The 25848-nt window shown below is 44.3% G+C and overlaps 1 protein-coding gene across 1 annotated transcript in view; it reads left to right on the top strand.

Annotated features, from left to right (window-relative positions):
• The window catches only part of CCDC6 (coiled-coil domain containing 6), a 105799-nt gene that overhangs the window by 70645 nt on the left and 9306 nt on the right, over positions 1-25848 (top strand). Inside the window, exons 4-7 of the mRNA XM_032842516.1 lie at positions 11005-11108; positions 12948-13108; positions 18363-18519; positions 21257-21357. Coding sequence (XP_032698407.1) covers positions 11005-11108; positions 12948-13108; positions 18363-18519; positions 21257-21357 — 523 coding nt within the window. The remainder of the gene's footprint in view (positions 1-11004; positions 11109-12947; positions 13109-18362; positions 18520-21256; positions 21358-25848) is intronic.

A 25848-nucleotide genomic window follows, 5' to 3' on the forward strand; every position in this document is an offset into this window, starting at 1 on the left:
TATCCTCTGTATGATATACTGTAGGTCACAGTTTGTGTTACAGAATATATCCTCTACTGGAGATCATTATCAAGAGCAAAGGCGTGTACTACATTACATATTACAATGATTTGTCTGTGGTACATGCCTTTGCTCATCTACCTGACAATAAACGTATTTTTTAAACTGTAAGCAATTTGAAGGCAATTATCCCATGTGTCTCATGGTCTACCACTGCTCTGTTGGAAGAGTTTAAGTGTAGATTTGGCCAAGTAACTGGAAAGTGGTCATTTGTGTTTTGGAAGGAGATACAGTGTAGTGTTCAGAGGCGGGGCACTGGATTCCAGAGGAACTGGATGTGAATCTAGTTCTTCTGCTTAATATCCTAGGTCACTTTCTTTTCAGCAGTGATGGTGATGGTAGCAGCTTTATTGACATAAACTCACATACCATAAAAATCCTCCATTTAAAATGTACACTTTATTGGTTTTTAGTCTATTCAGAGTTGTGTAACGGTAACCATGATCAATTTTAGAGCATTTTCATCAGCTCAGAAGGAAACCCTGTGCCCTTCTGCTGTCACTCTGAATTTCCCATTCCCCTGAGGCAGCTACTACTCTACTTCCTGTCTCTGTATGAGCCCATTCTGAATGGAAGGAAGTGGAATCGTACGGTGTGTCCCTTTTTGCGAGTGGCTCCTTTCACTAGGTATAAGGCTTTTATCCATCTGTAGCCTGTATCAATACTTGACCCCTTTTCCCGACTGAACAATGTTTGACTGCGTGGCTGTGTCACATTTCATATATCCATTCATCATTTGGTGGACATTTGGATTGTTTCAACCTTTTTTCTTATTATGAATAATGCTGCTGTGAATATCCCTGTACATTTTTTTTTTTTTAAGATTTTATTTATTTTAGAGAATGCACTTGAGAGAGCGGGAGTGTGGGGCAGGGGGAGAGGGACAGACAAGGAGAGAATCTCAAGCAGACACCTTGCTGAGTGCAGAGCCCACCATGGACCCTGATCTCATGACCCTCAGGTCATGACTGGAGCTGAAACCAGCTGAGCCATGCGGTCCCCCTCATGAACAGTTTTTCGCATGGATTTGTGTTTTCATTTTTCTTGGGTACATATCTAGGAAGACATATGCTGGATTAGATGGTAACTCCATGTCTACCTTTCCGGGGGGATTGCTAGGCTGTTTATCTTTGTTTTTCTTTCTTTAAAGATTGATTTATTTATTTTAGAGAGAGAGCGCCTGTGAGCTGGGTTGGGGGGAGGGACAGAAGAAGAGGGAGAGAAGCAGACTCTGTGCTGAGTGCAGAGCCCACTGTGGGCCTCAGTCTCAAGACCCTAAGACCATGACCTGGGCTGAAATCACGAGTCACTCAACTGACCGAGCCACCCAGGCACCCCTGGACTGTCTTTTCAAGGTGGTCGTACCATGTTGATTAAAGCCATCTTGGTCAATGTGTAGTGATATCTCATTGTGGTTTTGTATTTCCCTGATGGCTGATGATTTTGAGAATCTTTTAGGTGCTACTTGGCCATTTTTGTGTCTTTTGTAAAAATGTCCATTCAAGATCATCTTATTATTGGATTGTAAGAATTCCTTATATGTTCTAGATATATTTCCCTTATCAGGATATATCATTTGCAGCTCACATGCTAGGAGGCCCTCACTGTAGACTAGGATTAGTCTAACCAACATAACTTCAGTGTTGTTACAGGCTTTTTTTTTGAACTGGTGGTCACTGCCTACAAAAGCCTTATTTGAAAATTTTTGTTCAAACATGGTCATTGTTAGTCTCTTAATTGGTATTCACATTTTCTTAGGTGACAGTAAGAACATTTAGAACTTGAAATATTCTCTTCATGTCAGGAAATCTTGACCTTGAATGTTTTCTCCCAACAAGGAAGGATTTTTCTTCTCTGGAGAAGGAGAACTAGCATTAAAAGACAGGCAGCACTAGCTTATTTATTAAGTGAAGTTCAAGCTAGCAGCTATGGTGAGCCTTCTGTGCACTTGGCATAGAAAACTGTGGAAAAGGAGGAGACAGTGGCTGTTAGCAGGTGGACTGAGTTCTTAACCATTGTTAAGAAGTACAACAGGAAAAATGGAATGAATTAGTCCCTTAACTCAGCTGATATTCGCGTTACGAACAGGCTCATTTGCCACGTACCAGACGCCCTTTCTCTGTTCTCCTCTAGCTGTAATTTCTAGAATGTGAGGAGTGTTCTTTTATCTGAGATAACCCCAAATCCCAAAAGCAGAGACACTTGTCTAAAGTTGGATTCGGAACTGAATGGTAATTTCACTCATTAGCGTCCATTTACAAATGACAATATCTTAGCCCATGTAGCATAGGAAAGCTGTCTTGGGTCCCAATCTTCCTTCCATCTGAAGAACCCGTGTGATACCAGCCCACAGTTTGAGCTGTTTTGTGAAACAGACATGAATACCTGAATTCGTGGCTTTGTTGAGAGGATTACTCTTGAATCCTGCCTCTCCTCACACTCCACCATGGCGAAGTTCTCTCATCCCTCCACCCAGATCGTTCCAGTGTGGACGAGAGAGAAGTTAACATGGCGACCCCGGACACTACCATGTTTGTTACCATGTATGTGACGGAAACAAGTTTCCTAAAATAGCATTTCTTGTGCTTTGCACTGATTTTCTATTGGATTCTGTTTCATTTTTAGCAAAATGTAGGTCACAGTGGTCTCATTTCACACTCCAGTAATGGTCCATGGCCTGCAGTTGGAAAACCATGCTGTGCTGTGCGCCATGGTCGCTTGCATCCAGATCTGCATGGGTCCGTCTCTCCAGGCAGGCAGGGGTGTGCTGCCCCGTGTTCACAGAACGATCAGTACTGCACCCCTAACACTTGCTACACAAACAGCAATTAGCAAACAATTAAAGTGTTTCTTCCCTGTAAATTTTCTAGTAAGCTAAAAGAGGAAAGGCATAATGTTGACCTAACCACCAAGTCCCGGTGACTCACATCTAGTAAGCTCTCCAAAAACTGTAGCTGTTGCTTTTAATAACGGAAGTTTCATCTAATTTCTATGTTACTTTGCCCTGCCCATTTTCCAGGAAAATGAGCATGCGTGTTATCTGAACCTCAGATGTCTCACCTTCCTTGACCTGTTCTCTTCGGTTGATGAACCAGTATGGGCTCACATGTCCTGTGTGACCCAGCCCCTCTGGCTTTCTCTTGTGTCCATGCGCAGTTAGCCCATTTGTATGGCACAGAGCCTGTATTCACTCAGTTCATGTGCCCGCTGTCTGCACAGACTCTGCCAAGAAAGAGGATGTTAGGTATCTGGCCTCATGAGGGCTGGTCTCCTGGTCTGGCAAGGCCAGTGGATCTGTGGACGGCGAGGAGGGACGCTGTGTGCATGGCTGTGGGGGAGGGGAGCGGTGACGCTCCTGCAGCAGCGTGCCCTCCCCGCTGCCCCCGCCCCCAACCGCGGGAGATGCCCTGAAGCTCCTTGGCACCTGGTTTAATTATTTGTTAATTGACACACATGGTTGGATAGATCTAAGTCCAGCCTTGTTGCAGGGGAGCAGGGAGGTGGGAGGAGATAAATGGGAGAGAAGACATGCAGTAAAAAGTGGGTGCAGGGCCTGCATGGAGCAGAGACGCTGGAAACAGAACAGAGCTGGTGAAGAGGATATGAAGCTGTACCCCTCCACTTTGCTCCTGGACAAGGAAGAAGTGTCGAGGTGGTCTGCCTCCATGGTGTCTTGGAGGGCGTAAGCTTGTCTTTCCAGGCAGCGTTTCGTCTAATGTAGGCCTCCGTGTAGATCGGTGCTGGGGGCTTACCTTCAGCCACCTGGCAACGTCAGGTGACTACAGAGGCCTGACAAGACCGCAGTGTCAGGAGCGCTGCAGAGGTGACACCCACTTAACCCCAGGGTCGTCTCTCACCCTCTGTGACTGCAGCAAATCACAGGGCTGGGGTTAGAGTGACACTCTTCAAGCCTTATAAGATTTAATTTTGTTTTTTTGTTTTTTAGTTGAAACAAGGAAACATTAGTATATTTTTAAGTGCTATTAAGAAGAAAAGAAGGTTTTAGGTTTCCAACTCTTAGAACAGTTGTTCTTACAGGATGACCTTTCTGCCTTTCTTGTGAACACGGTGATTCGTTCAAGATACAAACCAGTTTTGCATCTTTGGTTGATCTTTTTAATTGCTGTGGAACAGGGTATTTTTAAAGTTCACAGGGGGTGTGGCCCTGCCGGTTTTGTTATAGTTCCATTCTGCTGCCCGCTGCCCTTGCAGGGTCTGGCCATGAGGACCCTGCTGCAGTGGCTCTGGGTGTCCCTGCCAGCTTCTGTGTGCCATTTTGCCCCAAAGAAAGATGTTGTGACTGGAGGGTTCACTTCCATTAAGGACATGAAATTTAGTGACCACTGCATGCTTTGAAACTTGATTTCAAATGCTAATGTCAAGTTACGGATCTTGGGGAGTTTTTAATTAAATGTTTGTATTAGAAAAGCGATCCATTGCTTTTTCAAGAAAACTTGGAAAACACAGAAGTACAGATATGAAAAAAAATTACCTAGACTATCGTCCACCCCCCCAAACAACTGCTATTCATATTTTTCTTTATCTTTCCCCCTTTTCCTCTTTCTTCTTACCTTTAAAACACACACACACACACAACCAAGAAACAACAGGGTATTATAATTTGCTGCCTGCTTTAATTTGTTTTAAATAAAGCTTCGTAACCTGTGCCTGTACGTGTAGGCAAGCTGCATCGGGACACAGCCAGAATAATAATCAGGGTAATTCCTGAAGTCCGCTTGTGGCAATTTGATTGTAGCAAATCTTTTTTTTTTTTTTTTTAAGATTTTATTTATTTATTTGACAGACAGAGATCACAAGTAGGCAGAAAGGCAGGCAGAGAGAGAGGAGGAAGCAGGCTCCCTGCCAAGCAGAGAGCCGGATGCGGGGCTCCATCCCAGGACCCTGGGATCATGACCCGAGCCGAAGGCAGAGGCTTAACCCACTGAGCCACCCAGGCGCCCCAATTGTAGCAAATCTTTGAGGATGTTTAGGTCGCTTGAGAATCTTGGGTATAAGCATTTTACCAACTGCTTATTTGGGACAGGTAGGAAAACGCCTCAGAGCAGAGCTGAAACATGAGCTGGATCTCCTGGGAAGGAGGCAAGCTAGGGGCAATCCTCAGAGCTCCAAGCAAGCTTTAGCGGGCTCTCTTTTTGGTGGATTTGTTTTGTAAGCCATAAGCTGTCAGGATGTCATGAAGCAGCTGAGAGAGGTCCCTACTCCAGACCTGGGAAAGGATACTCTGAGCTCCATCTGGGACACAGATAAGTCAGTCTGTCTACGGGATGCGGGGGAAATAGTCCCTCAGAATTCCTTCGCTAGATCTCATTTCAATTAAATAGAAAAACTCACTGTCTTCCATCTTGTCAGACTTTATTTTGAAGCATTGGATTAACATTTGCTGTGTGGAAAGGTTGGTACAGATGTTACACAGTGGCAGGGGGAAAATTTAAAACGTGTTTCCTGTGTAGCAAGAGAGGCACCTCATCACATCCCTACAGGGTGTGTTTCTGGTCATGCCCTGGAGGTAAAGAATTTGCCTGTTAAATGGAAGGCCATTGGTATGCTACAGTAAGGGCAGTAAAATCCAAAGACACTGTACTCAGACTTTGTGATTTTTGAAATACATGAAATCTGTTTATGACCAGAACAATAATTTAGTTGATGACTTAAGAAAGGGCCTTCTTCGTAGCTCAGTGTGCATGGCTAAGAATGAATGGCTGAGTAAATCCAACATCTCTGTGTGAGGCATTGGGATGGAGGCAGTAACGATTGATCACGGAAACTTCCATTTTGGAGAAAGCATATCAAGAAAAGTTTTCCTCGTGTTCTTTTCTTAAGCTCATTTTAGGTAATGGACTGGTGATAGCCACTGATGTGATACCGTATTTCTAACATGGCTTTGAGGGGACCTCTTTCCCATGGACTTCTCCATAGCACTCTCGATGTAGCAAAAGGATGTACACCCAGTTCCACTGATGGTACTCAAATGGTAAAAGTCCCCTCGAATTAGGAAACCAGTATGCAGGTTTATATGCTCTTATGCCGATGTTAAGTGATGAACACTTGAGTCCAAAAACCATAGAAATCTGAGTAATTATATGTGTTTTTTTCATAAACGACCTTCGTTTCTCAGCATGACTGAACAAAACTAAAATTTATTGAACTGGTAAATAATGAAATAATGTCATTTTCATGTGTTAATATTGACGGGATATTAATATTGTCCTGAAGTTATGTTCGTGTCAAAGAACAAATCTAATTTTTATAGGAAGACGGTCTTTGAGAAAAAATATTTGGAAACTGGTAAAGAAGGTTGACTCTGGGTTATCTGGAAAATTCTCAGAATATTTCAAATAGCTAACATTTTAACGGAGAGTTTATTGGCTTATTCAGGATTTTGTATATGTAAATTAACATCCTTAATTAATGGATATACTGTTAAATTGTATTGGAAATTGCCAGTTTTTTAATTTTTTAAAAGATTTTATTTGACACAGAGAGAGAGACCGACAGCGAGAGAGGGAACACAAGCAGGGGGAGTGGCACAGGGAGAAGCAGGCTCCCTGCTGGAGCCCGATGCGGGGTTCAATCCCAGGACCCTTAACCAACTAAGCTACCCAGGCACCCCGGAAATTGTCAGTTTTTAAGATTAGATATCTTTAAATATTTTGTTACAAAAATAAATGTTCATTACAAAATTGGGTGCGGGCAGGAGAAGGCAGGAAGAGAAATTATCACCAGTATTCCTTTCACTGCAGAGCCAACCCTAATTATCTTGCTATATAGTTCTTTTATGGGTTTTTTAAAAATCTTTTTCCTTTTTTCCCCCTCTATCAGTATATTTCTGATGTACACAGATGAGTTTTCACCTAAATTGTTGACTTTCTGGACTCAAAGGGTAGCATCCTTCCTCTCCTTTCCTCTCACTCTTCACTGACTCTGCCGGCTCCTTCTGTGTTTAGTATTTCGCGGGCAGCGGTGATGACCTAGAACTTGGGTTTAATTTTGAAACCAGCTGCAGCTTGGTTAATCAGATACCTCAGGGCTTCTGTGGCCTGTGAACACCTGTCTTAACTCATCTGTGATACAAATTGGCTGTTGAATTTCTTTAAAAAAAAAAAACAAAAAAAAAAACAACAAAAAAAAACCTTGTTTTCGAAGGCAGAGGTCAGATGTCTTCCAGCCTAGGAGGGGAGTTGTTAGGGTTGAGAAAAATTCCACTGACTGCCTGGACAGACACCGGCAGAAGCATCTGCTTTTGACCAGCTCTGTGTCTGCCACTTTAATTGGTGAGTAAGGCTTTGCCATGGAGCAAGGACCATGGTGCCTTGTACTCAGCTCTTTTCATGTCAGTTGCTCATGATCTGTTTTCAGACACCCCCCGCCCCCCTCCATGAATCCTGTTCTTTCCCGTGGATATGGAAAACCTTAATATATTCGCAAAGTAGGCTGGAAGGAGGTTAAGATCTTTTATTGGCTCTACTTTTGTAGTAAAAACAAAAATTAACTTCTTCCATTGGGGCTTCTGCAACAACAAAGACTGGCTAATAAACAACAGAAATTTATTTCCCATTTCTCATGGCTCTGGAGGTTGGAATTCTAAAATCCCCGCGCGCGCTGGCGTCGTGGAGTTCTGATGAGGACTGTCTTCCAGGTTGCAGACTGCCAACTTCTCCTTGTGTCCTCATGTGGGGAGAGCAAGCTGCAAGGTCTCTCGTGACTCTTAGAAGGGACTCAAGTCCCATCACCATCGGGGCCCCCAAGCTCATGACATCAGCTAAGCCCAAGTACCTCCCAAAGGCCCCACCTCTGTGTAGCATCACACCGGAGGTTAGGGCTTCAACATAGGAATTTTGGGGGGACACATTCATTCAGCCATTGCGAAAACGTTCATTTTTCTGTCTGTAATTTAGTCATTTTTAAAATACGGTGCTTTTACTTTCCCAGGTATTCTGTATCTCCAGGTTAACCACTTTGAAATCTAATAGTGTTACATAACAAATTGATAGGAGATTGGGCGAAACTATGGATAGCCTTCTGATACTACCTGACCTGGAAGGTTTTGGGGGATTGTCATGTTAATCCCCAGCACCTACTTGTTTTCTTGGAATTTATCTCTTTCTCTTGGGAAAAAAAAAATCTAGCCAACTTAGAGTTTGGTTAATGTGGGTGTTAGAGGACTCTGATTTCTTTTTTAAACATTGGGTCCTGTTCTTACATCATCACCATCTAAGTGCCCTCTACTGTGTGTTGTAATAACAAACTTTGTGTCTTTGTTCTGTTTTTATGGTAGCCCTTATTTCATGGGCTTTTCCCTCTCTTTTATTATCTTGGATTAGTTGTAAGGGGCTGCCTTCAAAATTTGTTTTTTAAGCCAGAGGTTTGGGGTTCAGAATATATTCTCCAATAGAAGTGGGACATCTGGGTGGGTCAGTCACTTAAATGTCCAGCTTTTGATTTTGGCTCAGGTCATGATGTCAGGGTCCTGGGATTGAGCCCTGCAACGGGCTCTGCACTCAGTTGGGAGTCTGCTTGAGGATTCTGTCTCTCTCTCCCCCTCTGCCTCTGTGCAAACCATCTCCTTCCCCCAACTCACACACACTCTCAAATAAAACTTTGAGAGGCACCTGGGTGACTCAATGGGTTAAGCCTCTGCCTTCGGCTCTGATCATGGTCTCAGGGTACTGGGATCGAGCCCCTCATCGGGCTCTCTGTTCAGCAGGGGGTCTGCTCCCCCCCCCACCCCCAAACCTCTGCTTGCCTCTCTGCCTACTTGGGATCTCTCTCTCTGTCAAATAAATAAATAAAATCTTTTAAAAATATTAAAAAATGTAAATCCTTGGGGAAAAAATTGTGCATGTGATACATGATTCCCATGATAATGTGGTTAGAGTAAAACTTTTCAATGTAGATTGAAAAAAATTCATTAAGACGTTCCAAATTCTGTAGTTGAGCACAGCGATGAGGCTGAAGTTCTCACCAGGTTTTTGGCCAACCATTTCTACCCCCACCCCAGTGTCCCAGTTCTCTTTAAATGGGAAAACGCTACAGGGAGAAAGAAGTGTGGTGGTGCTGGGAGCCATCTCTCAGCCACCCCCCACCTTTGGCTTTTTTGGTGATAGGTTAGTATCTGCCCAGTGAGAAGATGGAGCTAGGAGGGGCTGTGAAGTCACATGAACCAGCTAGACTTTTATGCACTTAATTTAATCTACTGAAGTTTCTGTACTTATTTTGGGAACGTAATAAGAACTCCTGGTCTGACGTTAATTAACTTGCAACGGGAAGGAGAGCTACTGAAGAGAAGAAAAGAATTTGGCAGTCCATTGGACTGATTTAATTATAAAGCAGGCTTTTAAATGAATATTACACAAGTCGGTGATACCCATTGGGCTGGGCGCTTGCAGAATAAGCAGTCAGAAGGGACTTGGGTTCGGAGTGCCTATGTGGCTCCGTTGAGTGTCCAACTTGAGCCCCAAGTTGGGCTCTGCAGTCAGTGTGGCATCCACTTGTTCCTCTCCCCCTGCCCCGCCCCTCCACCTGCTGGCGCACACGTTTCCAGGCTGTGTTTTCACTTGACCATGCGATGTGACCTTGGCTTATTGACTGATAATAAGGTCTGCTTTGGTTGCTTTAAAAGACTGCAGTTTATACATAGTGCTGGTCTCATCTTACTGTATATGCAGGGATTTCTTTTTCTTTTTAAGATTGATTTATTTATCCTAGAGAAGAAGAAAGCAGGGGGTGTGGCAGATAGAGAGGGAGACAAGTAGACTCCCTGCCAAGCAGGGAGCTCAATGCAGGGCTTGATCCAAGGACCCTGAGATCAGGACCTGAGTGGAAATCAAGAGATGGCCGCTTAACTGACTGAGCCACCCAGATGGCCCTGTACAGGGATCTTTGATCAGTGAGGAGCTTGCCTCTGTGACCTGCTAAGGCAATCTTTGTAGCTGTGCGATCAAAAATAATTTGTTGACTCTGTGATTGAAAAGGTGAGTTGCTATCTAAGAGACAGTATAGGGGCAGTACCATAACCTTTCTTTCCTTTAAAAAAAAAAAAAATTGTTAAAATTATTTAATATCTCAAACAGGTAGAGAAATACAAAGAATGATATAACACATTCCCTCTGCACATAGCTGTGAAATGGATCGTTGCACTTTTTATCCTTCTTGCCAGCCCTCTTTCTTCATAGCTCTTTCACTCTCCACCAAAGTACAAAATCTATTTCATTTACTCTCTTGACCCACTAAAATATAACTGTCATGAAGGCTGAAAATTCTGACTTTGATTCCCTGATACACCCTTATTAGCCAGTGACTGGCATCGTTCATAGTATTTTCATATTGCCCATTATCGATGGAGTAAATGAATTTTCCCACGTGTGCTCTTTTCATGAAGTAGAATGCATTTTGGGACTTCCTTGCCGCTGTATACTTTCTCCCAAATCAGACCTCTCTTCCTTACCTCCTCAGAGGTAACTGGCATTGTGCAGCCGTTAATCAGTATAAAGAATTGTCTTCAGGTGTTGAGCTCTTTATATAAATGGTAATAAAACCTTTCTGGTTTAGCCCTGAACTACATGCAGCACTGGGGTCGGGAGACAAACTCGGAGAAGTCCTGGTAAGAGTAGTAAGCTGAGCTCTCTCAACCCTCTCTGAGGAAGACTTTCCCTGTGCCTTGAGTGAATGCTGAAACAAGCGGTGTGACTCGTGTACCAGACAGCAAGGGAAGCTTTCACAGCAGAGAATGAACCTGTCTCGGTTCTCTCAACTAAAGGTTAAGAACTAGATGCACTTAATGTGACTGTGCCAGGAAATTGGCCATTTCTTTGCAGTTTTCTCCAAGTAAGGGGGTCCTCATGGTCCAATAAAAAAAAAAAAAATCTCATTAACAAAAGTTTAAATGGCTTACTATTCTCAGTAAAACTTTTTTCCTTCCTTTAGTTGAGACGAGAGAAGATTGACCTTGAAAATACTTTGGAACAAGAACAAGAAGCGCTAGTTAATCGTCTCTGGAAAAGGATGGACAAACTTGAAGCTGAAAAGCGGTTTGTTTAGTCTTGCTGTTCAGTGTGGGGCATGTGCGCGGCGAGAGCGCTGCTCTGGGTGTGGTTGATGGAGAGAAAGGGGAGTTTTAATTCCTTGGGTGATGCACATTGTTTTAACTTGCCAAACCAAAAAAAAGTTGAAAGCCTCCTGAACTCTTCTCATGTTGCATCTTTCTATTTCTCTCTTCTGGTCCCAGTAAAATTTCCTTTCATTTGGGACAAAGTCTATGAAGACATTAGTCAAGGTGCTATTAGTTCCCCTTAAATTGTTCAGGAAAGATCGTTGCAATTTCAGCATCTTACCTTGTTGAACTGGCTTCCCCCGTTTTTTTCAAGTGCTTCGGTTGTGTATGGTGTACGGCTAATTATTACACATCTCTAGAATGTATTTCAACAGGAAGGCTGAGATTTTAATAGGAAAATTATTATCTATTGGCGTGAAGACTTATTGTAAATACTTGTACATAGTTAAGGTTAGGAATCGTTGTGCTAAATGTGTGTACATGGGTGTTACATATCATTCAACAGCAGACGTTTCTTGAACCCCTTCGTGTCCTGATTTTTAAGTGCTACATCCGTTGGGTGATGGAGCAGGACTTGAAGAATGGCAGGGTGTTCTGTATGTGGGATGTGTGTGGGGGTGTAGAAAGGGAGTTTTAAAAATGTTCCTTAATCTGCTTCACTAGGATCTTTTGTTTGCTAACCAGAGTCCTTTTGCCATAAGTATTTGGTTTGGATGAACATCCGTAAGTTATTTTGAGTTCATCTCTAAATTTGCAAAATACAGTCCTATCACAGGCTTTAAGAGAAGTGAAAATTAGAGCTGTATCTCTAGGGAAATACTCAAGCTGATGTTGAATTGGGTGTGTTTTGCATTATTGTAGCGGTGCTAATAAATTGAATTATGAAAGGTTATTTAATACAGTAAATGCAGGACCATTATAATGTTTAACATGCCAGTTTTCTCAACAAGGGCAGGCCTGAAGGTAATTCACAATTTGCAGTTGGGCAAACTTAAAGGTAAAAGTTAAAAGCCAAACCAAACCAAGAGCCTAGCAGCTTATGAAAGGGGAGCCTAGAGGTCCATTGCCAATCTCTCTTCCTTTACAGAACACAGTTGGAGGTTTTATATGTGTAAGTGTCAAAGTATTGTGTTAAACAATATGATGTATCATTTGGTCAGTGAAAAGCTGTTGAATATTGACATTCCTTGTGCCTCAAACTAGTGATAATTGCTAGAGAAGGTGGGACCACCAATTATTAACCCAAGGATTGTGGCTTGGTTTTGTTCTTTATCTTTTCACCTGTGCTCTGAATAGAAGCAAAGGGCCGTCAGCCCAGTTTGCCCCAGTCTTAGGACTGGTTTTTTAGGAGGGAATTTTTGAAGTGGAGTCTGTGTGGTGTCTCCTTCCAATGGGACCCTAGTACGGAGTTCAGAAGCATTTACCAGAAAGTGTTGAGAGTGAAATTTCTTTAGTATCTCTGTTCCCACAAGCCGATGTGATGCATTGAGTCAGCAGATAATTCTGAGTGCCTACTGTATGCCAGGTATAATAATCAGAAGCAAATGCTGATGACTTTCTCACTAACGCTTAATTATCAGCGATCATTTAAAAGAAAAAGGACGGTGGATCCTTCAGCTCTGCCCTTTCACCTTGACCTGGATACTAGGTAAGGGAGACCCAAAGTGGGTATAAAATGGGCAGAGCCTGAGTCTGTCAACCCTGTGAATTCTGGTGACTCACAGGAGCTTGCCGTGAAAACAAACCCTCCAGCTAGTATGTTTTGTCTTTTAAGGGAAACTGTTTTTCATTGTTGGAATTTTTCTTTTCACGGAAGAATCCTGCAGGAGAAATTAGACCAGCCGGTCTCTGCTCCCCCGTCGCCTAGAGACATCTCCATGGAGATAGACTCTCCAGAAAACATGATGCGCCACATCAGGTTTTTAAAGAATGAAGTGGAAAGGCTGAAGAAGCAGCTGAGAGCCGCTCAGTTACAGCGTACGTAGCCCCTGGTTTCTCTCCCTGGTCTTCTGTGTGCACAGGCAACCCAGTTACCAAGCACAGGCTTTTACCAGTATTGATCGTTGGATTTGCATAGGTCAGATCCATCCTGTAGTCCGTTACCAATACATGCGTATAGAAACCCTTCTATCCTGGAATGGATTATTTTTGAAAATGTTGCAGTAGGACAGGCAGATAGTTTCGAGTACTTCTAGAAAATCAAATAATTGTGGGAGGGTCCAGAATCGGGGTACTATTTTTATGCTTCTCCTGTGTTCACAAATGTACTTTGGGCGAACAAAGGCAGAGACCAGACCGTGTATCATTCTTACTACTAAATTTTAGGGTCAGCTAACATTTGTCGCACTTGAAGAATAAATGCTTTAAAAACGTATTCTTATTGTTTGGGAAAATGTCCAGTTGTTGAGTTGGAAATCAGGGGAACTAGATTTATGAACACTTGATGAGGTCACCGTGCATTTGCTTGGGTCTTCCCCATTTCCGTGTGCAGGCTGCTCAGAGGCATTTGAACAGACAGTGCCAAGCTGGGTGCACAGGGGAGGAGGGGCTCTCCCCCTCGCCCCTGTCCCCAGCCGCCTATGTCTCGTGGTTAGACACTTTTTTATCTTTTCCAGATACCTGTATGTGTCTGGATAAACTTACTTTATACTAAAAGCAGCATAGCGAGCACACTCTTTTGTATTTATCTATTTTTACTTACTGTATCTTGCAAGTTTTTCCTTGCCAATACATGTAGAGAGCTCTCTGATTCCCTTTCTAAAAGGCTGGTTCATATTTGGTTCTGGGGATATGCCAGTGCCTTCTTACCACACAGCTTCACTTTCCATAGTGTCAGCCCAGTCGGGAGGCAGGTGACCCTCCTACCTTACCCTCAGAAGAGCAGTAGAAGCCTGGTGATATGTCACAATGCCTGTGTCGTTCCCCTCACTTCATCTCCTCACACAGGCATCATATCATGTTACATCATCACAAGGAGGGCAAGTACAGCCCGGTAGGATATTTTGAGAGTGTTGGGGAGGAAGACCTTTCTCTGCCCTTCAAGGTTCTTGTAGCTGGACTACGAATCAAATTGAAATGAGACAGATTAACAGGAGAAAATCAAATCTAATAGCATATGTACGGGGACTCCACACAGATGTGGAAATTCCAAGGACAGTCAGGCATCGGGAAGCTAACCTGAGCTAAAGAGAGGGGTGGTGTGCTGACAGTACAAAGGGAGACCCTTAGCAGGCAGGTGAGAGGAGATGCTTAGAATACAAAGGTTGCCCTATTATGTGGATAAGTTTTGTAGATGAAGAATCTGTAGCGGTAATTCTCTTCCTGATAAAGGCAGGCAGTTGGGGGGGAATAAAGAGCTTTTCTTGAATCTGATGGGTGTGGATTGCTTTACCGCAAAATACTGTTCCTGCCAAAGTGGCCCATCGTGGAGTGGCCTGCCCTGGGTCCCCCAAAAGAGAGACTGGGACCACTTCATATAACATATAGTATCCTGTATTGTTAAAATTGTCCTAGTTTATTATTACTTTGTTAACCTCTTCCTGTGCCTGATTTAAAAAAAATTAAACTTTGTCATAGTGTATATATTTAGGAAAATACATAGTATATTCAGGGTTCGGGGTCATCCTTAGTTTTGGGGACCCACTGGGAGTCTTAGAAGGCATCGCCCATGGATGCTATATGTCCTGTGTCAACGGGCCCATTCTGGTTGTCATGCAACCACAGTGAACATCTGTGTCCCCATATTTGACACCCGAGCAAGAACACTTCAGGATAAACTCTAGAAGTGGAATTACAGAGTCCAGTGACTATGCATTTAAATTTTCAGTGATAGTTACCTTTCTGTTTCCTAAAGTTCATTGCAAGTTCTAGTCTGGTAGTGCATCTGGTGGGTTGGTGACTCAGGATCATCCTTGGAACTGTAAGAAATGGTGTTCATTTGCTCTTGTTGCCATAGTAAATGATCACAACCTTAGTTGCTTAAGGCAATTCTGAAGGTCTGCAGTCCAGAATAGGTCTCGGTGGCCTAAAATCAAGGTGTCAGCAGGTCTGGTTTCTTGTAAAAGGCCCTAAGGGAGACTGTGTTTCCTTGCTTTTTCCAGCATTCCGAGGCTGCCTGCGAGTTTTGGCTCATAGCCCCTTCCCTGCCTGAGCAGCATTCCTGCCTGCACCCATGGGTGTACCTTTTCACTCTGACCCCCGCCTCCTTCATACGAAACGCTGGCCTGACATTTGTCCAGCCAGATAATCCAGGATAAGTTCCCATCTCAGGATCCTTAACTTAATCATATCTGCAAAGTCCCTTTTGCCGCCTAAAGTAACATCGTCACGGGCCTCAGGAATTAGGATGTGGACATCTTTGGGGGTCCATTATTCTGTCTAACCTCATAGTTTCTGGGCTCATGCTAGTAGAAACCAGCCCTCCATCTTTTTTTAGTACAAGGAATTCTGATGTGTACCCTTGAGTTGGGAACCATGAAATACATTTTATGGAAACCAATCAGCGAGTTCTCAAATAATAGATATGTTAGGATATTTTTTGAGTTTTGGTTTGCCGGACAGACAGAGGTCTTTGTGCCACCGGCTTACCTTTTTCTTTCTTGTGCCCCAGGCAAAACCTTTAGAAGAAATTGAGGAAGAATTTTTCACTCCCTTTACTTTGTTCCTGTGGCAATATCTGGTATTTGAAGAGCCTGCCGATGCGGACAGAGGCATCCATAAGTGCCATTTTGGTTTTGTGAGGGCAGAGAATGCTGAATGGAAGGAGGGACACATGGCACGTGGCTGGCTCACAGCTGGTCTGGATTGGTTTAGAGCATGAGTTAGTGACCGAGGTCAGATAGCCTGCCTCCCCGGGCTACGCTGGGTTCTTGGCTCTTCACCCTCCAGGTCTGCTGTATCGGAACTTGAACTTGTCTCCCTGTGGGTCTCAGCTCGGGGTGAACATAAGAATCCCTTGGGGACTGTTCAGTACAGCGGTGGAGAGGCTTCACCCACAGGGTTCTGATCCGTTTGTGGTGCAGCCTGGGCACCAGCATTTTCTAGCCGTAAACTTGAAAGGGGATACAAAATGTACAGGCCACCTTTGGATCATAGGAGACCCAGCTGTTGGGAGTCTGTGAAGTTACCCTCTGTTGATGTCGTCTTTGACTGAGTGTTCCAAGATGGCTACAGATAGTGGAAGCATCAGCTGTGGCCCCTAAGTCTTAGGGAGCTCTGTGTGAGAGAAGGTGACAATGGAGTAAATCCAGTCTTGAAGTCAGGTGTGGTGATGTGCCAGCAGAGGGCACCCAAGGCATACCATGGTGTCAGCAGCTGAGGCTGGTCTGTGCCACCCAGAGGTGATGGGCCTGGTGCCTTCTCTGTCCTCTGGCTTCTGGGTTAATTGCCCAGATGCCAGGAAAGTCCCCCAGCCATCACTCCTGCTGACTGATGTTCTTGTGTATAGATTATTGCTTAAGGATTCCCCTGCTGATATCCCCGGATGCTGAAGGGTTGCATCTGAGAGACAAAGACAGTGTTTGCTCTTAAACGATTATTCTTGAAGCCCCATAAATCCTCAGTTCTCTGAAGCTTTCCTATTTATGGAAAAGAAAGGCAGCTTGCTCCAACAGCCGCCCCTCTTGTTCTAGAAACAATAATACTCCAAGGGCCCAATCTAGTGCTTCCTGTAGAGCTAGTGAAAAATTCTTCCGGCTTGCATATTTGGGATGAAATAATTTAAATCGTTTATATTAAACGTGTACTTTGTAAATATTTTCCCAGCTTGCCTTCAATTAAAGAGATTTTTGCATCTGGATTAGACAGCAGGGTTTCTGGTTATATTGAAAACAACTGAGGGATTTAGTGTTTAGTGCACATAATAGTGTTTAATAACTTAGTGTTTTTGGTATTTTTATTTGAATTTCTAAAGTAAGGATATTCAAGAGGTTTTATAGTTTCTATATTGATGCTGTCTTGGAAATCACGGAATTCTTACCATCAAAAGTCATTATTTTGCTAAAACACCAGACCTTCATAGAGGTGCTAAAAACTGAAACTAATTGGATAGACTTAGGAGTTGAAGTAGGGTCACTTTGTGGGAAAGAAATGATTAGTGTGGAACTCTCACTCCTCCTTCCTTCTTGAAAGAATTTGGAGTGGGCTAATAATACGGAGCAGTAACCCGTGGGACTCTCTCTTAAACATGATTGTGACCGCTCTTGAGTTCGTAGCTATTTTTCAGAAAAGCGAAGTAGATGGAGAGTTTACTTTTCCCAAGTTCATTGGCTGAGAGGAGGGAAAAGGAAGGAAGCAAGAAGATGGGCTGATACTGAATTGTATATCGATATTATTTTGGTGACTTCACATATCTGTCAGAGGTGGGGACAGGTTTTACCATTCACTGGAATGGTGCTGGCAGGTACCCCACAGTCCGGCACAGAGTCCCCTCAGGAGGGCAGGGCTGGTGAAGGCTCCAGGGAACTTGGCACAAGGAGATTCTAGAACCTCATGAAGATGGCAGCCCCACATTTCAGATTCCTGTAGAGTGAATCCAAGGGGCTCCGCCGCTTCCAGTGTCTCATGCTGGGACTAATCAGCTCTGGGCTAGGAAACCAGTATTGTGGCTGTGTCCTTATCACACAGGGCGGTGCCTGAGGAAGCTCAGAGAGGCTGGGCCTGGGTCAGGAAAATAGTCTCACAGATACACCAGAAGTTCGACCTGACATACTCATCTAGAGTTGTTTACTGCGTCTGTTCCTATTTTCATAAACAGAATTCTGACTTACCAAGTGGGTTCTAGCGCAGCGGTCTTTGCCGGCGTGCTGGCGGGTGTGACGGGCTCCCTCTGTGTCTGGAGCTGAGGAGCAGCAGAGCTGGTGCCTCCCTGAGGGGAGCCCAGGGCTGAGTCGGGCCCCCTTGCTGGGTCCCGCCTGTGTGGGCTCCAGCAGCGGGGACGGCTCAGGGCGCTGCCACTCCACCATTTCCTCTTCCCCACGCTTCACTGTAGAAGCCACCCAAGTGGGCGTGAAGATACCTCACCTCCCAGTGCCATGGCACTTCGTACATTTCTTGTACATGCAGCTAGTTGGGGACCTGGGGTGCGTGGGGTAGCCTTTAAGTCCAGATCCCCTCGCACGTGGGAGAGGGCCCACGATTCTTTGCGGCACGGGAGCCTGACCGCAGTGTTCTTAGCTCAGGTGTGAGTGTGACCGCACGGAACACGGCTGAATGGAGAATTCTGGCCTTTCAGATTCTGAGAAAATGGCCCAGTACCTGGAGGAGGAGCGCCACATGCGGGAGGAGAATCTGCGGCTGCAGAGGAAGCTGCAGCGGGAGATGGAGCGGAGGGAAGCCCTGTGCCGGCAGCTCTCCGAGAGCGAGTCCAGCCTGGAAATGGATGACGAAAGGTGCGCGCGCGTCTTACGGGCCTCGTGAGGAAGCCAGACCAAACCAGGCTCCAGGGGTTTACCCTTCACATCCGGTCAGATGTGGAAGGAGGTGGCCCCCACGCTTCTGCGTGGTGGTGACGGACACTGGGGCGCGTGAAAGCCGGGGCTGAGCCTGGGAAAGGGAGGAGGGGACCGTTTTCCTGAAACACAAAAAGACCGAGAAGCTGCCTTTCCAAAATTACATGGTCGAGAGAGAAATGGGAGGTTACGTATAGAGAGACCGAGTTTCCTAGTTGCTGGGTTTGTCTCCTCCTGTGTCTGTTTAATGGATGGGAGCATCTTATGCCCCGATGTGGAGGAGCAGGCTTCTGCGGCCTGAGGTAACGCACCGTGCTTGGGTTGAAGGATCAGCAGGAGGCGGGTGGGGGTTGCTGAAAGGCACAGGCCTTGCCTTAACAACTTGGAAACTTCTGGGCCTTGTTGGAGCTACTTTAAAAAACTAAAACCAGTGTGTCCCCTGTCTCTGCTCAAGAGTCTGTGCCAAGCCCTCTCATTGTCCCACCGAGAAATGGGCTGAAGTAAGAGGGTCATCTGTGGTTGACTAGAGGAAATGGCCCCAGCATTTGTCTCATCCACAGTCTTTCCCCCCCTACCCCCAACTCCCACAGACCCCTCGTACTTGGGAGTGAGGCAATTGTTAGAATCAGCAGCAAATCCAACTTGAAAAAACAAAAATTATTAAATCATCAGAGAAACCCAGCATTTGGGAAATTGGGCTTTCTCTGAACCAGATCATTTCTGCAGGGAAATTCTGTGTTGTGGATCAGGGTTGCCTTAGCCTTATGTGTTGGTGTCAGAGTGAGGGGTGAGACCGAGCCTCCTTGAGCATTCCCTCCAACAGGACTGGGCAGTCACTGTCTGAGAGTATAGTCTGCAGATGACCATGATGAATCATCTTGACTATCGACACCAAAACACATCAAAATCACTTCCTTTCTTTTTCCATGGATCGCTCCAGAGAGTTATTAACAAAGCTTTTGATCAACTTGCTTTAGATAGTGGTATTATCATTTTAAGAAAAACCTGAGATTTTCTATGATGAAGGTCTATATTTTTATAATAAAAAACTTATAAAAACAATAATGGGTTATATTTAAAATATCTGTGTGCGTCCTCATTTGGAAAGATGATTCTTTCTCAAAAGTTTATATCATAAAACTGTTATTCTGACCTTGAATTTCACTGATTTCTGACAGTGTTCCCTTCTCTCTGTAATCCTTGGCCTCTGACAGCCATTTGACTAAAAACATAAGCTTGAATACCAGATAACTATTTTATTAACCACCTTAAGACACGGAGTGGACCAGTTATTAACAGTACACAGTGCCCTGTACTTGGATTTGAAGGACGCACTCTGAGGGACAGTATCTTCCGACCATGGTGAAAATACTGGAGCTACTTCAGGCTTCCAGATAGATAGATATATAGATATTTTCCAGAACTGGTATCGACTCCAGAAGATTGGCCTTATCTTTCATAGGTCACATTATCCCAGCTAGAGTACTGCTGCCCAACTGAGATTTCTCCTCTCCCTGTTAGGAATGATGATGTCACCTTGGGGAGAAAGAAAATAGTTGGAAACTTAAGTTGTCTAAAATGTGTTTATTTCTTAAAGAGCAAGAGGTGGTCTTCGCTCCCTCCGGGACGTGGGTAGAGTCAGTACCTGGGGCTGCTGTGCTGGGCTGTTCAAGAGGGCAGGCAGAGGTTGCAGGTGGCTGTCTGGCTGACAGCTTTGTGGCAGGTTGGGGAACCTGGTTTTCTGTGAGCCAAACGACACAGCATGGAAGTAGCCGTGGTAACGTTCTTCTTGCGAACTGCCGGAGGACCTTTGGGGCTGTGATCTTCCCCGGGACAGAGTGGCCTGCACGCGCGGCGCTTCCTTTGGCTGCAAGGCCTGTGGAGGGTAGCTGATTGGGAAGTCTCTCGAGCAGAGATTTCTGCTTGTCAGCGTTCTGTGCTCGTTCATAGAGTGAAGGCTGACATTCCTGACCATCAGGTCTGAGGCTCCTCAGGTCTGGTGTGACTTCCACGTCCAGGAAGAAGTCAGAGCCAGCATGGCGTGGCCAAGTGCGACTCCCGTAGGTGTGCAGTGCTGGGTCTTTGTTCTCGTGTGTGGCTGTTCGCTAAGCAAGGCTTACCTCATAAATGATTGACTTCCAGTTCGCGGGAATACCGTGACCTTTAAGCTTTAATTTTTAATTTTAATTTTTAATTTTTGGGATTTGTTTTTAATTCTTTAATTTATTTTTTCCCATTACCTGTACACTTTAATTTGATGACATAAATCTTAGAGGGCTTGAGTGGGTTTGTGGCTCAAATAACAATTTAAATATAGCCATCAAAACATGGATGTGTCTAATCTTCGGCACAGTGGAGGTAGATTTCTACATAGCTGTCGTGTGATAAAAGCCCAGCCCTCTCTGTCATATGACACAGTTCTGTTAGGAGGCCTCCCCCTGGAGCTAGGACATTTCAGATTTCCCTAACCTGTACCCCTGGGGAGAGGGGCTTGCCAAGCAGTGGAGCTTTGTGACCCCGGAGTCTGCTTTATACTTGTCTCCTAGCTTATAGTATCACTCTCCAAATACCCTGGGGTTTGACCTCAAGATTTGAACCCCGAACATTATCTCATAGGAGCTCCCTTAGGAACTATTGAAATGCACACAATTCTGATACTTCCCCCCTTTCCTTTTAGGTATTTTAACGAGATGTCTGCCCAAGGATTAAGACCTCGCACTGTGTCCAGCCCGATCCCTTACACACCGTCTCCGAGTTCAAGTAGGCCCATATCACCCGGTGAGTACACAGTCTCAGTTTCCCTCTGAGTGATCTCTGGTACATTTAATAAGCCTCCCCAAATATGTTCCCTTTTAGCATATAAAAATCTTGTAAGCAGAGGAAGAACAGTCATGTGTTTTTGAGAAACATCAAAAACAAATCACCATCAAGCCTGAGTTTTAGCCTGAAATTTTTAGGCATAAATGTTACAGTGCCAGCTGGTGTTTTTTAATTTTTTGTTGTTATTGAAAAGGAATTTAACTCCAAAGATTCTTTTTAAAAAGACTGTCTTTGACTGATTTTAAGTTCCAGTGGATTGACAAAGCCTTGGACAGATGTCTAAGATGGATCGTAACCCACCTGCTTTGGGTTCTGTTATTATGTTTTACATACATCTTTTCATTTTTGCTGTCAGAATATTAACGTAGGCATCATCTTCCCCACTGAGGAAGCAGTGATTCAGAAGTTCAGTGACTCTGGTCACAGGTTCAGGAGGTGGCAAGGTGGACCGGTTCTTGCTTCCCAAGCTTGGGTTCTTTGCAGCACAAGCTGTCCCCTGACATTCCTGGTGACTGGTGAGCAGGACTGGGGCCTAGTAGGCAGGCCCGGCAAGAAGGAGCTGGCCTCGCTTTTGGCTTTGCTCCTGCATCTGGCTTTGGTCTTCAAGCCTTTCCTTCAAAGGCGTGCTTGTCTTCATCTGACCCTGAAAGCTCCCTCCCCCTCAGGGTCTCTGGCTCAGAACCCGCACAGCATGGGGCTTTCAGGCCAGGAGGGCAAGTAAATGATCCAGCAAGGAAGAAAGAGGAAGCAGGGGCCGGGGACTGGCAAGCAGAGTGGAGAGAGGAAAAGAAAAGGTAGCGAGCCAAAGGATTGCATCTTGTGACTGAAGGGACAAGTCTGAGTTTCTTGTGCTTGCTGGTAAACAGATTTTAAACAGAGCTGGCGAAAGAGAGTGAGTGAGTGTGTGTGTGTGTGTGTGTGTGTGTGTGTGTGAGAGTTTCACAGCAGAATAAAGCAAGGTGCCTGCTTGGAGGGATGGCGGCAGGAAAGGCTCTGTGGTTTTGGAGAGTAGAACAGCTGCGTGTTGGGGACCCTCTCACTTGGGCTGTTGGAACTGTGGAAAGTGTGGAAGACCCTTCAGGGGGGCCAAGGGGAAATGCCGCGGCAGTGCACGTTGCCACAGACACATCGAGGTTAGGCTCCTGCCCGGTGCTATGCTGCTGTGACCTTTCTTTCTTTTTCTAAGAGGGGAAATCAAAAGAGCCCAGCACAAAGCAGGGCAACTTCTGTCCAGTTCAGGCAGGGTAAAGAGGAGCTGTTTGCAAACTGAAAGGGCTTCATATCCTGGATCAGTACATGATCTCCCCTTGTTCTTGCCCCAAGGATGCTCTTACATCTGTGTCTCCTGTTCTCTGGTGGCCTTTACATCTCTCTGAAAGCTCCTTTTCCCTGCTGCCTCAGTTTCCCCCAAATAGCACTCAGGGTCCATTACCGTGATAAAGGTCTTCTTGGCCTTCTGAATTATTGGCGTAAAGGAAGGCATGCATTAGGAAGAAGCAATATGGAGATGATGGTACTGATTCATATTCAGTATAATTTATTTAGCCTTCTGTTTGATTTCTCTAACCCTAAAGAGGTCCTTAGAGACATCTGTTTTCCAATTCATTAAGTCTAATGTTGAGGTCTTTGAATAGAGAAAAAGCAAGAGTCAGACCCTGATTGGGAATATTAACTTCTATTGTTACAGGTATTCTACAAAAATATCTTACTCTGTGTACATAATTTGAACTCTCACTGTCCCTGTCCCTGTATCGGGGACTTGCCTGTTAGACAACCTGTTTGCTTTTCCTTAAACTAAGAAATAAGTAACACCTAGATTCTTTTTTTTTTTTTCTTTCAGCCAGCCTAAGTGAGAAGAACATTTGTGTCTTATTTTAAGTTCTATAATATCATCAAAGTGGATTTTTTCTCTTATTTGGCAGCAGAATTACTCCTAATCTAGTCCCTTATAGTCCTATACATAGTACATGAGCGAGCAAAACCTGAATTTTCAAATTTGCTTTTCAATTCAGTTTTTATTGGAAGAAGTGCTCAGTATTAAGAATAATCTAATCACTTTCTTAGTGGAATTATGTTGTGTGTGTATATATATATTATATATATAGTTTTCATTTCCATTTTAATCATTTTGGCTCGTTCCCACCCTTGCCGTTTCTGATTAACATTGGCAGTCTTGCATTTCATCAAGTTGTTGAAATACTTTAAGTTCTCCTTCAGTTGAATTGAAAGACATATTTCCAAGAACTTATCAAAGATCCTCCTCTTAATAATGTGTGGACTTATGTGTGTGGATTACACACAGGGAGAGAGTTACTTGTCAACAGTTACCTTTCAGGTTGTCCGTTGTTCTAAGCAGCCTATTAGCATATTTTGATGCTAATACTTCCAATTAGCCCATTTTGATGTGCCTAAATCACAGATGGGGAAAAATGAAGTTCGAAAAAGGGTCTGCACCCCACTAGCCACATCCGAGTGTACCCACTGCCCAGATCTTGGTTTCTAATTCCCTTCTCCAGTGAAGAGAACTGGGAGCTCTTTGGAGAAATGACTGTTTCTAGAAATGGCTGTCCATTTCTAGAATGGGGACAGGGGACAGGATGAGCCTGGGAAATCTGGGGATGTTGCAGGGTAAGGCGGTGCTAAGAAAACAGCAAGATGAAGGGATGCGAGAGAGACACAGGGGTGTCTTGCACAGAGGTGCCAACCAAAAAGAGCTCCCAAAGGCCAAAGCTGGAACAATCTGAGCAACAGAAGAAATGATGTCATGTTAGATTATAACCCAAACAAAAAATAAATATCCGTGAGTTCATATGAATATAAATAAATGATGGAATAAATAAACAAGGGAGAAGAGACAGATCTCTCCTTTGAAAGAATTCCAGAGAATTTACGTGGATACTCTGTTCTCAAGGAAGTAGAAATAACCCCTCATTCTGTCAGTGTGGGAGGACATGGGGTTTTCCTTCCAAAAAGAAGTGTAGAAAAGGGTTAAAAGAGTAACTTTACAATGGAGGAAATTGACAGACATGGCCTCAGCCAGGCCATCAGGGTCCACGTCAACAATGGGGAGCCCTGTCAGTAGCACGTACCCTCAGTGTGATGAAAATGGCACTTCGCCTCTGTGGACTTCTTCCAAAAAACCCATAACCCTGCCTAACCATGTGGAAACATCAGACAGATCGCAATTGAGGGATAGTCTGTCTGCAGAAAACCTGACTGATACACCCCAAATGTGGTAAGCTTGTTAGAAACAAGAAAAAAACGAGGAACTGCCTCAGCCAAGAGGTACCTAAGGAGGCCTGATGATGAAATAGTAAGTGGCATCCAAATGGGATCCTGGAACAAACAGGGACATTAGGTAAGACTTCAGGAAATCCAGAGAAGTTTGGACCTGAGTTAATAATAACGTATCAGTATTGGTTTATTAGTTGTTTTGGTTTTTTTTTTACGATTTTATTTATTTGTCAGAGAGAGAGAGAGCACAAGCAGGGGGAGTGACAGGCAGAGGGAGAAGCAGGCTCCCCACTGAGCAGGGAGCCTGATGGGGAAGTCGATCCCAGGATCCCAGATCATGGCCTGAACCGAAGGCAGACGCTTACCCAACTGAGCCACCCAGGCGCCCCTCGGTTTATTAATTGTGACAAATGTATTATACTCTCATAAGAGGTTAATAATAAGGGAATCTGACCGTGGGCCATACAGGAACCCTCTTTATTACTTTTGCCACTTTTCTGTAAACCTAACACTATTCTAAAATTAAAAGTTTATTTTTGAAGAAAACCACAGAAATAGGTGAGACGTCACCTCGTCCTAGTAGATAAAGGGAGCAGAGCAAAGCTCTCCTGTCTGATCCCGAAGCAACTGCGATATTTGGAGGTCAAGTACAGGAAGAAAACCTAGCGAAGAAGACCGAGAAGTGGAAGGAAAATCGGAATATGATCTCATTGAAGTTAAGACAACGCCTTTCACCCAGAGGAGAGTCAGCTTTGTCCAAGGCTCTCCAGGGTCAAGTACAATGAGGGCTGGAGAATGGTTGTCACAGCCCGCAGCTCAGAAGCACCGCTGACCTTGCAAGAGTGGTGCTGATGGAGTCATTGGGACAGAGCTGGATTAGAGAGATTTAAAGAGGAAATTGTGTCTATAGTTAAAGTTTTGCAAAGACCATGGTCTTAGGTGTAACTTACAGAACTAAAATACCTTAAAATTATAATCTAAAATAAAAACTCTTAAAAGGAAGAAAATGTATCTGTCTTTAGTTTGGCTTTTTTTTTTTTTTTTCACTGGCAAAAAGATATAAAGAGAATTTGGGGACAGTCAGAAGGGTAGAAGCAGAAATAAAGTCATCCAGAATCCTCCTATCCAAAGGTAGTGGTAATATTTTAGTGTTTCCAGATGCCTCATTTTCCTACCCGCTCCTCCTGCAATATTCCTTTAGATAGTTGGTTTCAT

The sequence above is a fragment of the Lontra canadensis genome, unplaced genomic scaffold, assembly GCF_010015895.1.
Source record: "Lontra canadensis isolate GAN:19392208 unplaced genomic scaffold, GSC_riverotter_1.0 scaffold3, whole genome shotgun sequence".
In the NCBI taxonomy this organism is placed as follows: Eukaryota; Metazoa; Chordata; class Mammalia; order Carnivora; family Mustelidae; genus Lontra; species Lontra canadensis.